The sequence below is a fragment of the Bos indicus genome, chromosome 11, assembly GCF_029378745.1.
Source record: "Bos indicus isolate NIAB-ARS_2022 breed Sahiwal x Tharparkar chromosome 11, NIAB-ARS_B.indTharparkar_mat_pri_1.0, whole genome shotgun sequence".
NCBI classification, from domain to species: domain Eukaryota; kingdom Metazoa; phylum Chordata; class Mammalia; order Artiodactyla; family Bovidae; genus Bos; species Bos indicus.
The window spans coordinates 95,756,141-95,768,244 of NC_091770.1; the positions used below are offsets into that span (position 1 = coordinate 95,756,141).

General features: G+C 42.2%; 1 protein-coding gene across 1 annotated transcript in view; it reads right to left on the reverse strand.

The window, feature by feature from the left end:
• PPP6C (protein phosphatase 6 catalytic subunit) overlaps positions 1–11,491 on the reverse strand; it is a 43,581-nt gene extending 32,090 nt beyond the window's left edge. Inside the window, exon 1 of the mRNA XM_019970834.2 lies at positions 11,312–11,491. Within this exon, the coding sequence (XP_019826393.1) occupies positions 11,312–11,386 (75 nt within the window). The 5' untranslated portion in view covers positions 11,387–11,491. The remainder of the gene's footprint in view (positions 1–11,311) is intronic.
• Between the last annotated feature and the right edge of the window lie 613 nt (positions 11,492–12,104).

Below are 12,104 nucleotides of genomic sequence, written 5' to 3' on the forward strand. Positions count from 1 at the left end.
TGCTTCTTTGTAAAGCACTCTGTATCTTTTTTAGAACAAAGTGAGTTCTCATTTAACATTCTGAAACTAATCACAGCACAGATTCATGAGGGACTCCACAGCTCCCATTATGAATGTGCCAGAATCTGCACCCAAATATGACGGCTCTCCTGACCCATAGTGGCTCCTGAACTGCAAGTCACCCCTGGTGACCGGCCCATACCTCCCAGCGCTGATCTGAGAATAACAGCAGACCATAAGCTAAAGAGCATCACTGTGAAACCCTGCCAATCTCAAAAGTCGTGAGTGTCCAGGGAACCATGTGAACCACTTAGGCAGCATCTCCAACCCGGGGCCAGGCACACGAACTTGAGTACAGGAACAGCTGTCTCCTGTAACTGCCACTTCTGCAGTCCCAACCGAGGATTTAGAGCACTAAGCCTCTAAGCCAAAGCCATGCCTCTCATCTCTCCAGTTCAGCAGCAGCTTATAAATTCATGTCAAGCACACATAAAAATAAGTAGTCTGTGAAATCTCAGTACAAGTTTTACGTATGTCAATAAACCACGCACACAGTGGCCTCACAGAGCCCAGCCCTGCCACGGGAGAAGCTCCTCCACAGTCCCTCACAGATTTGTTTTGCTGCCTGGTTTGTAGGAAGCCTGGTTTCTCTTTTACTGCCCCAAACAGTCACTGAGGCAAGATTCTTAATCTTATCCCAAATTTAGGGCAAACTATCCATTTCTCCCCACAGTGACTAATTAATTCCTAATCCCTGAAAAAGCAGAGGTTGGGACTTCCCTGAAGTCCAGTGGTTGGGACTCTGCACTTCCACTGCAGGGGGCACACGTTCCATCCCTGCTCAGCAAAGTTTCCTATAATGTGAGGTATGGCCCAAAATTAATAATAGTAGTAAGTACAGGTTCATGGGCCTATTCTTAGCAGAGCTTTTCTCCCTCCTTTACCTTTTCCTCCAGATACCTGTTTACAGATCCATTCCATCCTCTGCTTGTTCCCCTGTTCCCTCAAATACCGTAGGTTTTAAATTTTTGTAATTCTTTGTTTAGCTGATCTTGTTATATAAAACATACTATTTCCTTTATTTACTTTCACATACTGGGATTTATAAAATTTCTTAAGAAACAAAAATCTAAGATTATATTTTATACAGCCTTTGAATAGAGTCTCTACTAGAATACAAATCACTGGGAATGAAGAGTGGAAATCCAAGATGATAATGACATCCACACTCTTACAATCCATAAGGAAATATCTGTATCTTGAGTAAAAACCGGAGTTTCTCAACCATGGCACTCCTGGTAATTCTTTGTTGTAGGGGTCTGCTGTCCTGCCATGCTGCGTAGGGCCACCCAGGACAGACGGGCCATGCTGGAGAGTTCTGACAAAATGTGGCCCACTGGAAAAGGGAATGGCAAACCACTTTGGTATTCTTGCCTTGAGAACCCCATAAACAGTATGAGAAGGCAAAAAGATATGACACTGGAAGATGAACTCCCCCAATGAGTAGATGCCAAATGTATTACTGGAGAAGAGTGGAGAAGTAACTCCAGAAAGATTGAAGGGATGGAGCCAAAGCGAAAACACCACCCATATGTGTATGTGACGTGTGATGGAAATAAAGTCCGATGCTGTAAAGAACAACACTGCACAGGAACCTGGAATGTTAGGTCCATGAATCAAGGTAAATTGGAAGTGGTCAAACAGAAGATAGCAAGAATGAACATCAACATTTTAGGAATCAGTGAACTAAAATGGACCAGAATGGGTGAATTTAATTCAAATGACCATTATATCTACTACTGTGGGCAAGAATCCCTTAGAAGAAATGCAGTAGCCCTCACAGTCAGTAAGAGTTAAAATGCAGAGCTTGGGTGCAATCTCAAAAATGACAGAATGTTCTCTGTTCGTTTCCAAGGCAAATCATTCAATATCACAGTAATCCAAGTCTATGCCCCAACTAATAATGCCAAAAGCTGAAGCTGACTGGTTCTATGAAGACCTACAAGACCTTCTAGAACTAACACCAAAAAACGATGTGCTCTTCATTATAGGGGATTAGAATGTAAAAGTAGGAAGTCAACAGACACTGGGAGTACCAGGCAAGTTTATCCTTTGACTATAAAATGAAGCAGGGCAAAGGCTAACAGAGTTTTGCCAAGAGAAAGCACTGGTCACACCCTCTTCCAACAACACAAGAGACTACTCTACACAAGGACATCACCAGATGGTCAATACCAAAATCAGACTGATTATATTCTTTACAACCAAAGATGGAGAAGCACTATACAGTCAGCAAAAACAAGACCGGGACTTGACTGTGGCTCTGATCATGAACTCCTTATTGCCAAATTCAGACTTAAATTGAAGAAAGGGGTTAAATCAAACCCCTTATGAATATAGAGTGGAAGTGACAAATAGATTCAAGGAATTAGAGCTGATAGACTGCCTGAAGAACTATGGACAAAGGTTCATGACTTTGTACAGGAGGCTGTGATCAAAACCATCCCCAAGAAAAAGAAATGCAAAAAGGTAAAATGGTTGTCTGACGAGGCCTTACAAATAGCTGAGAAAAGAAGAGAAGCAAAAGGCAAAGGAGAAAAGGAAAGATACACCCATCTGAACGCAGAGTTCCAAAGAATAGCAAGGATAGCAAGATAGGAAAGCCTCCCTCAAAAAAAAAAAAAAGAAAGAAAGCAAGCCTTCTTCAGTCATCAATGCAAAGAACAGAGGAAAACAATAGAATGGGAAAGACTACAGATCTCTTCAAGAAAATTAGATACCAATGGAACATTTCATGCAAAGATGGGCACAATAAAGGACAGAAACGATATGGAGCTACCAGAAGCAGAAGATATTAAGAAGAGGTGGCAGGAATACACAGAAAAACTATATAAAAATGATCTTAATGACCCAGATAACCATGATGGTGTGATCACTCACCTAGAGCCAGACATCCTGGAATGCGAAGTCAAGAGGGCCTTAGGAAGCATCACTACGAACAAAACTAGTAGAGATGATGGAATTCCAGTTGAGTTGTTTCAAATCCTAAAAGATGATGCTGTGAAAGTGCTGTACTTAGTACACCAGCAAATTTGGAAAACTCAGCAGTGGACACAGGACTAGAAAAGGTCAGTTTTCATTCCAATCCCAAAGAAAGGCAATGCAAAGAATGCTCAAACTACCACACAACTGCACTCATTTCACATGCTAGCAAAGTAATGCTCAAAATTCTCCAAGCTATGCTTCAACAGGACATGAACCAAGAACTTCCAGATTTTCAAGCTGGATTTAGAAAAGGCAAAGGAACTAACGATCAAATTGCCAACATCCGTTGGATCATCAAAAGAGCAAGAGAATTCCAGAAAAACATCTACTTCTGCTTCATTGATGATGCTAAAGTCTTTGACTGTGTAGATTACAACAAACTGTGGAAAATTAAAGAGATGGGAATACCAGACCACCTTAACTGCCTCCTGAGAAATCTGTATGCAGGTCAAGAAGCAACAGTTAGAACTGGACATGGAACAACAGACTGGTTCCAAATTGGGAAAGGAGTACATCAAGGCTGTATACTGTCACTGCTTATTCAACTTATATGCAGAATACATCATGTAAAATGCCAGGCTGAATGAAGTACACGCTAGAATCAAGACTGCGGGAGAAATATCAATAACCTCAGATATGCAGATGACACCACCCTTATGACAGAAAGTGAAGAGGAATTGAAGAGCCTCTTGATGAAAGTGCAAGAGGAGAGTGAAAAAGTTGGCTTAAAACTCAACATTCAAAAAACAAAGATCATGCCATCCAGTCCCATAACTTCATGGCAAATAGATGGGGAAACAATGGAAACAGTGACAGACTTTTTCTTGGGCTCTAAAATCACTGCAGATAGTGACTGCAGCCATGAAGTTAAAAAACGCTTGCTCCTTGGAAGAAAAGCTATGACCAACCTAGACAGCATATTAAAAAGCAGAGACACTACTCTGCCGACAAAGATCAGATCAGATCAGTCACTCAGTCGTGTCCGACTCTTCGCGACCCCATGAATCGCAGCACACCAGGCCTCCTTGTCCATCACCAACTCCTGGAGTTCACTGAGACTCATGTCCATCGAGTCAGTGATGCCATCCAGCCATCTCATCCTCTGTCGTCCCCTTCTCCTGCCCCCAATCCCTCCCAGCATCAGAGTCTTTTCCAATGAGTCAACTCTTTGCATGAAGTGGCCAAAGTACTGGAGTTTCAGCTTTAGCATCATTCCTTCCAAAGAAATCCCAGGACTGATCTCCTTCAGAATGGACTGGTTGGATCTCCTTGCAGTCCAAGGGACTCTCAAGAGTCTTCTCCAACACCACAGTTCAAAAGCATCAATTCTTCGGCACTCAGCCTTCTTCACAGTCCAACTCTCACATCCATACATGACCACAGGAAAAACCATAGCCTTGACTAGACAAAGATACATCTAGTCAAAACTATGATTTTCCCAGTAGTCATGTATGGATGTGAGAGGTGGACTATAAAGAAAGCTGATCGCAGAAGAATTGATGCTTTTGAACCATGGTGTTAGAGAAGACACTTGAGTCCCTTAGACAGCAAGGAGATCAAACCAGTCAATCCTCAAGGAAATCAATCCTGAATATTCATTGGAAGGGCTGATACTGAAGCTGAACCTCCAATACTCTGGCCCCCTGATGTGAAGAACTGACTCACTGGAAAAGACCCTGATGCTGGGAAAGATTGAGTGCAGGAGGAGAAGGGGACGACAGAAGATGAGATGGTTGGATGGCATCACCGACTCAATGGACATGAGTTTGAGCAAGCTCCAGGGAGTGGGTGATGGACAGGAAAGCCTGGCGTGCTGCAGTCCCATGGGGTTGCAAAGAGTCGGACATGACTGAGTGACTGACTGAGCAACATCTGGCCCCTACATCCACTAGATAGCCACAGCAACCCCAGCTGTGAAAATCTAAAAATGTCTTCAGACATTGCCAAATATCCTCTTGCGGGGGGCACTATCACCTCCAATTAGGAACAATTGATCTAGACCTTTCTCGTGAGTTTAATACATTAGAATAATGTCTGCAGCATATTTGGCAATCAATGAATGGCTACTACATAACTGATCCAACAGTCTTCTCAACATTTCTAACTCAGTGTCTTGGCTTGGCAGCATCTCCAGTTCAGTACGACCCAAACCAAATTCCCTTGTATTCCTTAATCCAGGTATTGTATTTACTAAGTAATCCATGCCAGGAACTAAGCGATTACCCTGAACTCCTCTCTCATAACCCAGATATATACTCTGTCAACAGGTCCTATTATACCTTCTTCATGTCCTTTTAAACACCACAACCACTTGACACTGGCTTACTTCTAAAGCTCTCGTGTCACCTGGTCTACTGCTTCGATGACATTTTTCTCTCATTCCAGTCCAAAGTCCACAATGCTGCCAGAATATTTCTAAAACCTGTCACTGTCTCCTTCAAAAACCTTTCGAGGACACTCCTCTAAGTTGTCTGTCTATGCAGTGTTTCCCAAATTCCATTCAGATATCATCTCTGATTTTGTCACATTCCTACTGTATACAATAGTGTATCCTTCAAACGGTTTTCTTTCAACTTACTTTTTTAGTTAGCCATCTTTTAAAAGACAGCACACAGTCATAGTATGATTATTTGTTTTTCATTAAAATATAAAAACATTTCAAGGGACTTCCCTGGTGGCCCAGTGGCTAGGACTTTGCATTCCCAATGCGGGGGACCCGGGTTCAATCACTGGTCAGGGAACTAGATCCCATATGCTACAACGAAGACACAGCAGAGCCAAATAAGTAAACAAATATTAAAAAAAAAAAAACTTTTGGAAGTGTTTATCCATCTAAAAGATAAAAATCCACGTGTATCAGCCTAGTCTTCCAAGATGTGGCCTCTGCCTGTCTTCGCTGCACCGCCTCCAGCCATACCAAACTACTTCGAGTTGTGTTCTTGGGGATTAAGCTATACCACTGTACACGGTATTTCTTCTGCTTCATGTTCTTTCCTTCCTGTTTTGTCTACCTGAAAAAACTCGGCTCATTCTCTCATTGCTCCTCCTTTTGTGAAACTATCTGTGCTTGAGAGTTAGATGCTGCTTCGTCTATGTTCTCTGATACGATGAACAGCTCTCTATTTTAACGCTACCACGCGCTGCAATGATCACTTGTTTACCCTTCTACCTCCTTTACTATACTGAAAGCCCCTCAAAGACATTGAGAAGTACCAAATTCTCTCTCAAGAATCCACAGAGAATACTATTTGACACAAGGGGACATTTAAAGAAATGTTTGTTGTAAAGCAGTACATACAAGGTAGTGTTTAAGACTGTAGAGAATACCAAAATAAACAAGATAGGATCCTGGCCCTTCATAAAGCTGGTAATCTAATGGTGAAGACAGGTATACTTACCATCATACAAGAAAGAACCATATAAATGGTAGTAAAATGGAACAGAAAGTGCTATGGGGCAAAGGTCAGTATAGAAAAAGAATGGAATTTCTTTTTTCTGGCCTTGCCAAGTGTCTTGCAGGATCTCAAGTGTCTTGCAGGATCTTAGTTCCCCAACCAGGGACTGAACCCAGACCCTGGCAGTGAAAGCACTGAGCCAGGAAATTCGAGAATGGAAATTTTTAATAGCAAATAAATTCAGATATGTACTCTGCTGACTCACTAGGGCAAAAATCACGTAAACCTTATCAAGTCCTGGCTCTGATATCTGTTCTATCACAGTGGTAGAATGGACAGAACGGTGCTCTGAAAATTAAGTAGCTGTGTAAATTCTAACCATTACTAATCATTCTGACTGCGGAATCCAAGAGCCCTGCATGGAGAAAGTGACATGTGAGCTAGAGCTAAAAAGGGGCATGGAGGGGAACTCCCTGGCAGTCCAGCGGCTGGGACTCGGCTCTCGCATGCTGTGGACCTGGTTCAGCCTCCGGTGAGGGAACTAAGATGCCACAAGCCACGTGATGAGACCAAAACAATGAATATTTTTCAAAATAAAACAAAGGGGCATAAAGGGTGTTGTATAAAGGAAGCATAAGTGGTAGTTATGGATGTGAACCCTAGTGCCAGACTCCCTAGGTTTGCATCCCAGCTTCTCCACTTACTTATTACTAGCTATATGACTTGAAAAGTTACTTAATTTGTCTGTTGTTTGAGTTACCTGTCTGTAAAATGGGGCAAATGTTAATACCCAACTTACACAATATTAAATAATTTAACATCTCTGCCATGTAAGTATTAAGTAAGTAGGTGAAAGAAAGAGACTCAGCAGACGCAAAGATGCAGGGAAGTACGAGGCACATAGTCAGAAGAGAGTACTCCAATGTGCTCAGAATGGAAAGTAAAAGAAGGTGATGAAGTGGAAGACATACAGTATTTAGAAAAATATGCTACTTGCCACCCTAAAAAGGTTATTAACTATATCAGAAAGAGCTCTGCACAAAGAGGCTTTCAAACTTAATTCCTTATTAGTTGGACAGCCTAAGGCAGATCATGAACTCTACAAAGCTCAGTTTCCCGTCAGCGAAGTGAGGATACAGAACTAGGTAAACACTGATTCTCAGTTCTGAAATTCTAGAAAAGGGGCTGGGGAGTCATTAGCAGCGTGCACTGTCCCATAGGAAACCTACTGCCACATGTAGCTACTGAGCACCTAAAGTGTGGCTGATCCAAATTGGGATGTGTTACTAACATAAATGTAAAATGTACATCACATTTCATAGATTTAATACAAAAAAGACAAGATATTACACTAGTTATTTTATATTAATTACATGTTGAAATTGCATTAAATAAAATACTACTAAAAATGGATTTCACCTGTATGTTTTTACTTTTAAAAATGTAAATAAATTTGGCAAAACAAATACAATTATGTAAAGTTTAAAAATAAAAGTAAAAAAATAAAATAAAATAATAAAAATGTAAATATAATTTGACACTCACATTTATGAGCATTTTCTTTCTATTAGACAGCACTACTACAGACTATTTTCAGAAGATCTGAGAGAATGTGATTCTATGACCAAAAAGACAAGACAAAATGCCAAGCATTATCAGAAAAGGTCTTGAAAACACTATTTTAGCCCTATACAAAGCCATGGTCTATCCCTAACTGCTGTACTGCGTTCAGTTTTCCTTGCAATACCTGAAAAGATAATATGCAAAACCAAATAACTCAGGTAAACAGAATGATCAATAAGACAGGCAATAAGGTGAGTGGCAAGACTAACAGGCTTCAGGCCTTGAAGGATCATGACTACCACATATGAGAATCTATTAAATTAGACAGAGGCCGACACAAGGAGGTGCAAAAGGTTCTCCATCAAATCTCAGAAAAAAGCAAGGGAGGATTCTCTGAGGCTTTATGGAGGCATTTCAAACAGAGGTACACCTTTGCAGAGCAGGTGGTCTTACATGAAAAACAGATGGCTCAGAGTAAACATAAAAGTGAGCTCCAAAAAAGATTTCATTAAATTATTAATCCATAGACATGGTTACTATTTCTGCGTTGTATGTCTGACGCAGACACTAGGATTCTCCCAACCCCGACTACAGAAATCGTCTTCAGATCTTCAGTAAAAAAAGAAAGAACTGAATGTCAACTGGGTGTGCCATTTCTTTACTTACATGGCACTTTTAAGAACTGTCAGAGAGATCAGACAATCTCCACTTTACAGATCCTTTCTCATGCCAAAATATTTAAGTGTAAGTATTCGGTAAGCCTGTCTGTTACCATTCCTTCTTCCACTTGGCCAGATATGAAATCTGTGTCTTCTATGATCCTCTCTGAAATCTTTATAGTGGGTGAGAATCACATGAACTCTTTTTTTAAGAAAGCTTACCCTGTGGTCCGCACACTTTCACGTATCATCCTTATTTCTTAAAACAGTTATGTACTTTTGATCCAGGACTAGTGATCTGACCACTTCCAAGGTAGATACGGAGAGATCATGATTAGATCTAGAACACCCTATGCATTTATTATTTTATTTAGTATCTCCAACTTCCAGTCAATTCAAAACAAAGGTAAATTTCTATTTTCCTACCAGAACAAAACTTTTCCATAATGATCATTAAGTGGCCCCAATGATTTCTTTTCTTCCTTTGATAGAATATTTTATTTTGGCTTTAAAGCTTCAAAAGAAATGCTCCTGGAATACTTTCTTGACCCACCTAATTTTAGTTTGCACTTCATGCCAAGAGGGAGAAACAGAATTAAATTTCTTTAAATACACCAGAGATCCAGCACAAGAAAATTAATCTGATAAAAATATTTTCAAGACAAAGAAGAAAAGCCTCTACTTACATAGAAAAATTTAGAATTCTTTTTTTTTTCTAGTATTGTGGGGAGGAATTTACTAGGAAACAGATACACGCTAAGTACAGTCCCATTGTGCTTCAAAGGGAAATGAAATGGTTTAACAAATACATTATTTTAGGCTAGGAAGGAAATCTGATGTTTATAAAACTAAGAGGTCTAAAGAAAATTCAGCTGACCTATCTTTCCTATCATTTCAATACCCAAGATCAAGATATGTTTCATAATAAGCAACACCTTACTCATTATAAACATAAAGGTTAAAACTGCTAAAGAACAGAAAACGCCACTTCATCTCACGGACATGCAAAAGTCAACTTCGCCAATGGAATCAACAATGCTACTAAAAGACAACTGGTTAGTTTTCTAACGAACTGGGTTGCAATGTTTTGCTTTGTTTTTCCTTTTTTTTTTTCTTCTTAGGAAAATTCCTGTTTCCTAAAAAGTCATACAGCGGAAAGAAGCTTCAAAACTACTGTCATAAGAGCATGAAAGTTAGGGACTTCCCTAGTAATCCAGTGGCACCCAATGCAGGAGGCCTGGGTTCAATCCCTGGTCAAGGAACTAGATCCACATGCCACAACTAGCAGTTTGTATGCCACGACTAAAGACCCCACATGCTGCAACTAAGACATGACACAGCCAAACAAATAAATAAAACTAACTTTTTAAAAAAAGAGCATAAAAGTTAATTTTTATTATTACTGGCTTTGTCCCTGTTTTAATTAAATTATCCTGCTAAAAAAGGGGGAAATGGACAAGAATGACATCCCTATCAAATAGCACATATAATTAACATCTAAGTACAAATAAGTTATATTCACAACAGCTCCTGTGGCCTCAAGCATTTTGCATACTGTTAACAGACGTTCAACTCTCCTGTACCAAAAGATGAAAAAAAAAAAAGTAGTATCTTCCTTAAGAGAAGAAAACTCACAAAGATAAACTGCTTTAAACTCATAGCTTAAAGAATAAAATGAACTCAAAACTATCAACAGTTTACCCACTTAGCACACAACAAATCAACTTAAATGAACAAAAAAACAGGCACTAGCAGGAACGGCTAAAAACTGCTAGTCGCTTAAGAAGTGGTTTTAACAAACGCAAAGAAACACTTGTCAAAAAGAGCAGTAGCCCAAAGACTTACATTCCTTTATTCTTATACTCATTCCTTTACTCAGAGGTTTACTGTTACTTGGACTCAGCAGTACAAGGAACAACTCTCCTCCCTTGGAAAACTCAGAAAATGCAATCTTGAGCTAAGAAGAGATTTCGGGGGAGGGTGGACTTGACAGAAAAGTATTTGTATTTATTGACAGCCCCCTACTTTATCCACTTAAACTATAGCCCAACGATGTACTCGAAAACGGGTTCATATTGGAATTATCAGGAGAAAACCAACACTCTCAGAAAGTAACTGGGAGAAGCTCCCGGGAAAGAGGGACGACTTGACGTTCTCGCATCACCACCAGACCGTCCGGTCCCCCACCTGCCCCTTCCCATACCCATTCCTCAGGTCCCTGAACTCACTGGGGCTGCGTTCCGGGAGCCGGCGACATCTCCTGTCAGACGCCGGCCACCCCGCGCTCCCGTCACCGCCCCCGGAGTGGATGACCCCGGGGCGCGAGAGCCGAAATCGGGGTAAAAGAAGAGGTGCCTTGCAAGCAAAGCCGTGAGGGCTGAGGGGGAAACCCGGGGGCAGAGGCCGCGACATCCCTCGGGATCCCCGCCGAAAGGACCGGGACAGCATTCGGGAGGTCTCGGGCTCCCCCCGCCCCCCGCGTGACACCAAGTCGGACCCGGTCTCCTCACATCGCGTTAGGCCCTCCACCCTAATGGGACGAGATGCCGCCGGGGGGTCCCGCGGAGAGAGGAAGGGCGGGCCAGCGGGCGCCCCACTGCCGGAAGGGGCGAGCCCCGAAAGCAGCGCTCCCGCCTCGGCCGGGCTTACCTTCAAGTCGTTCTCCGGTAGGTATTTGCATAGCCGCGCTATCTCCACGTACTTGTCCAAGTCCAGGGGCGCCATTTTAGAAGTAAGAAGCCCCGACGGCGGCGGCGGTATCCGCGGCGGTACTAGCGGCGGCAGCGGCGGAGGCCGAAGCCGGAACCCTCCCTACGTCACGTCCGGCCCGTGAGAGGCGTCTGCGCAGCGGCGTCAAGCTTGACCCGATTTTCCCCACTGCCTCGACACGCCCCACGCCCTCTCCCGCTGAACCCAGGCTGCAGGCCCCCCCAGAGGCCCCCTGGGTCCGGGGTTAGGAACCCGCTGAGACCCGTAGTTATCTGCCGCAGGGAGTGCTGGGATTTGTAGTTTTCTGTAGTGGCTAGCTGGTCCTCTTTTCCTTTCCTTCTCTTCGTCTTGACTTTCACCTCTTTGGGGACCCAGGGGGGCTTTAACGATGCAAAACGGCGAAGCAGGTGACGTTAGCCATTCCCTGGTTTCTCATTCCTACGCTTTTAAGCATTCTCTTCGCCAGAATATCTTCAATTAAAAATCGGGTAAGCCTGGCCAGAGAGTAACCTGTTTGCACGGTTGCCAAGGCAGTATGAAAACCTTGCCTAAATAAACCTTTGGCAGAGATGTCAGGCTACCAACTTTCTAGTCTGGAAAGAAAGGAAACAAATGTTTAAACTCTTCTTATGCCAAATGCTATACAGATGCTGTTTTTCTGTCTAATCTTCATAACACTTGATAGGAAAGGAAGGCTCGGAGAGGTTACGTAACTTGTCCAGCTCTCACAGGG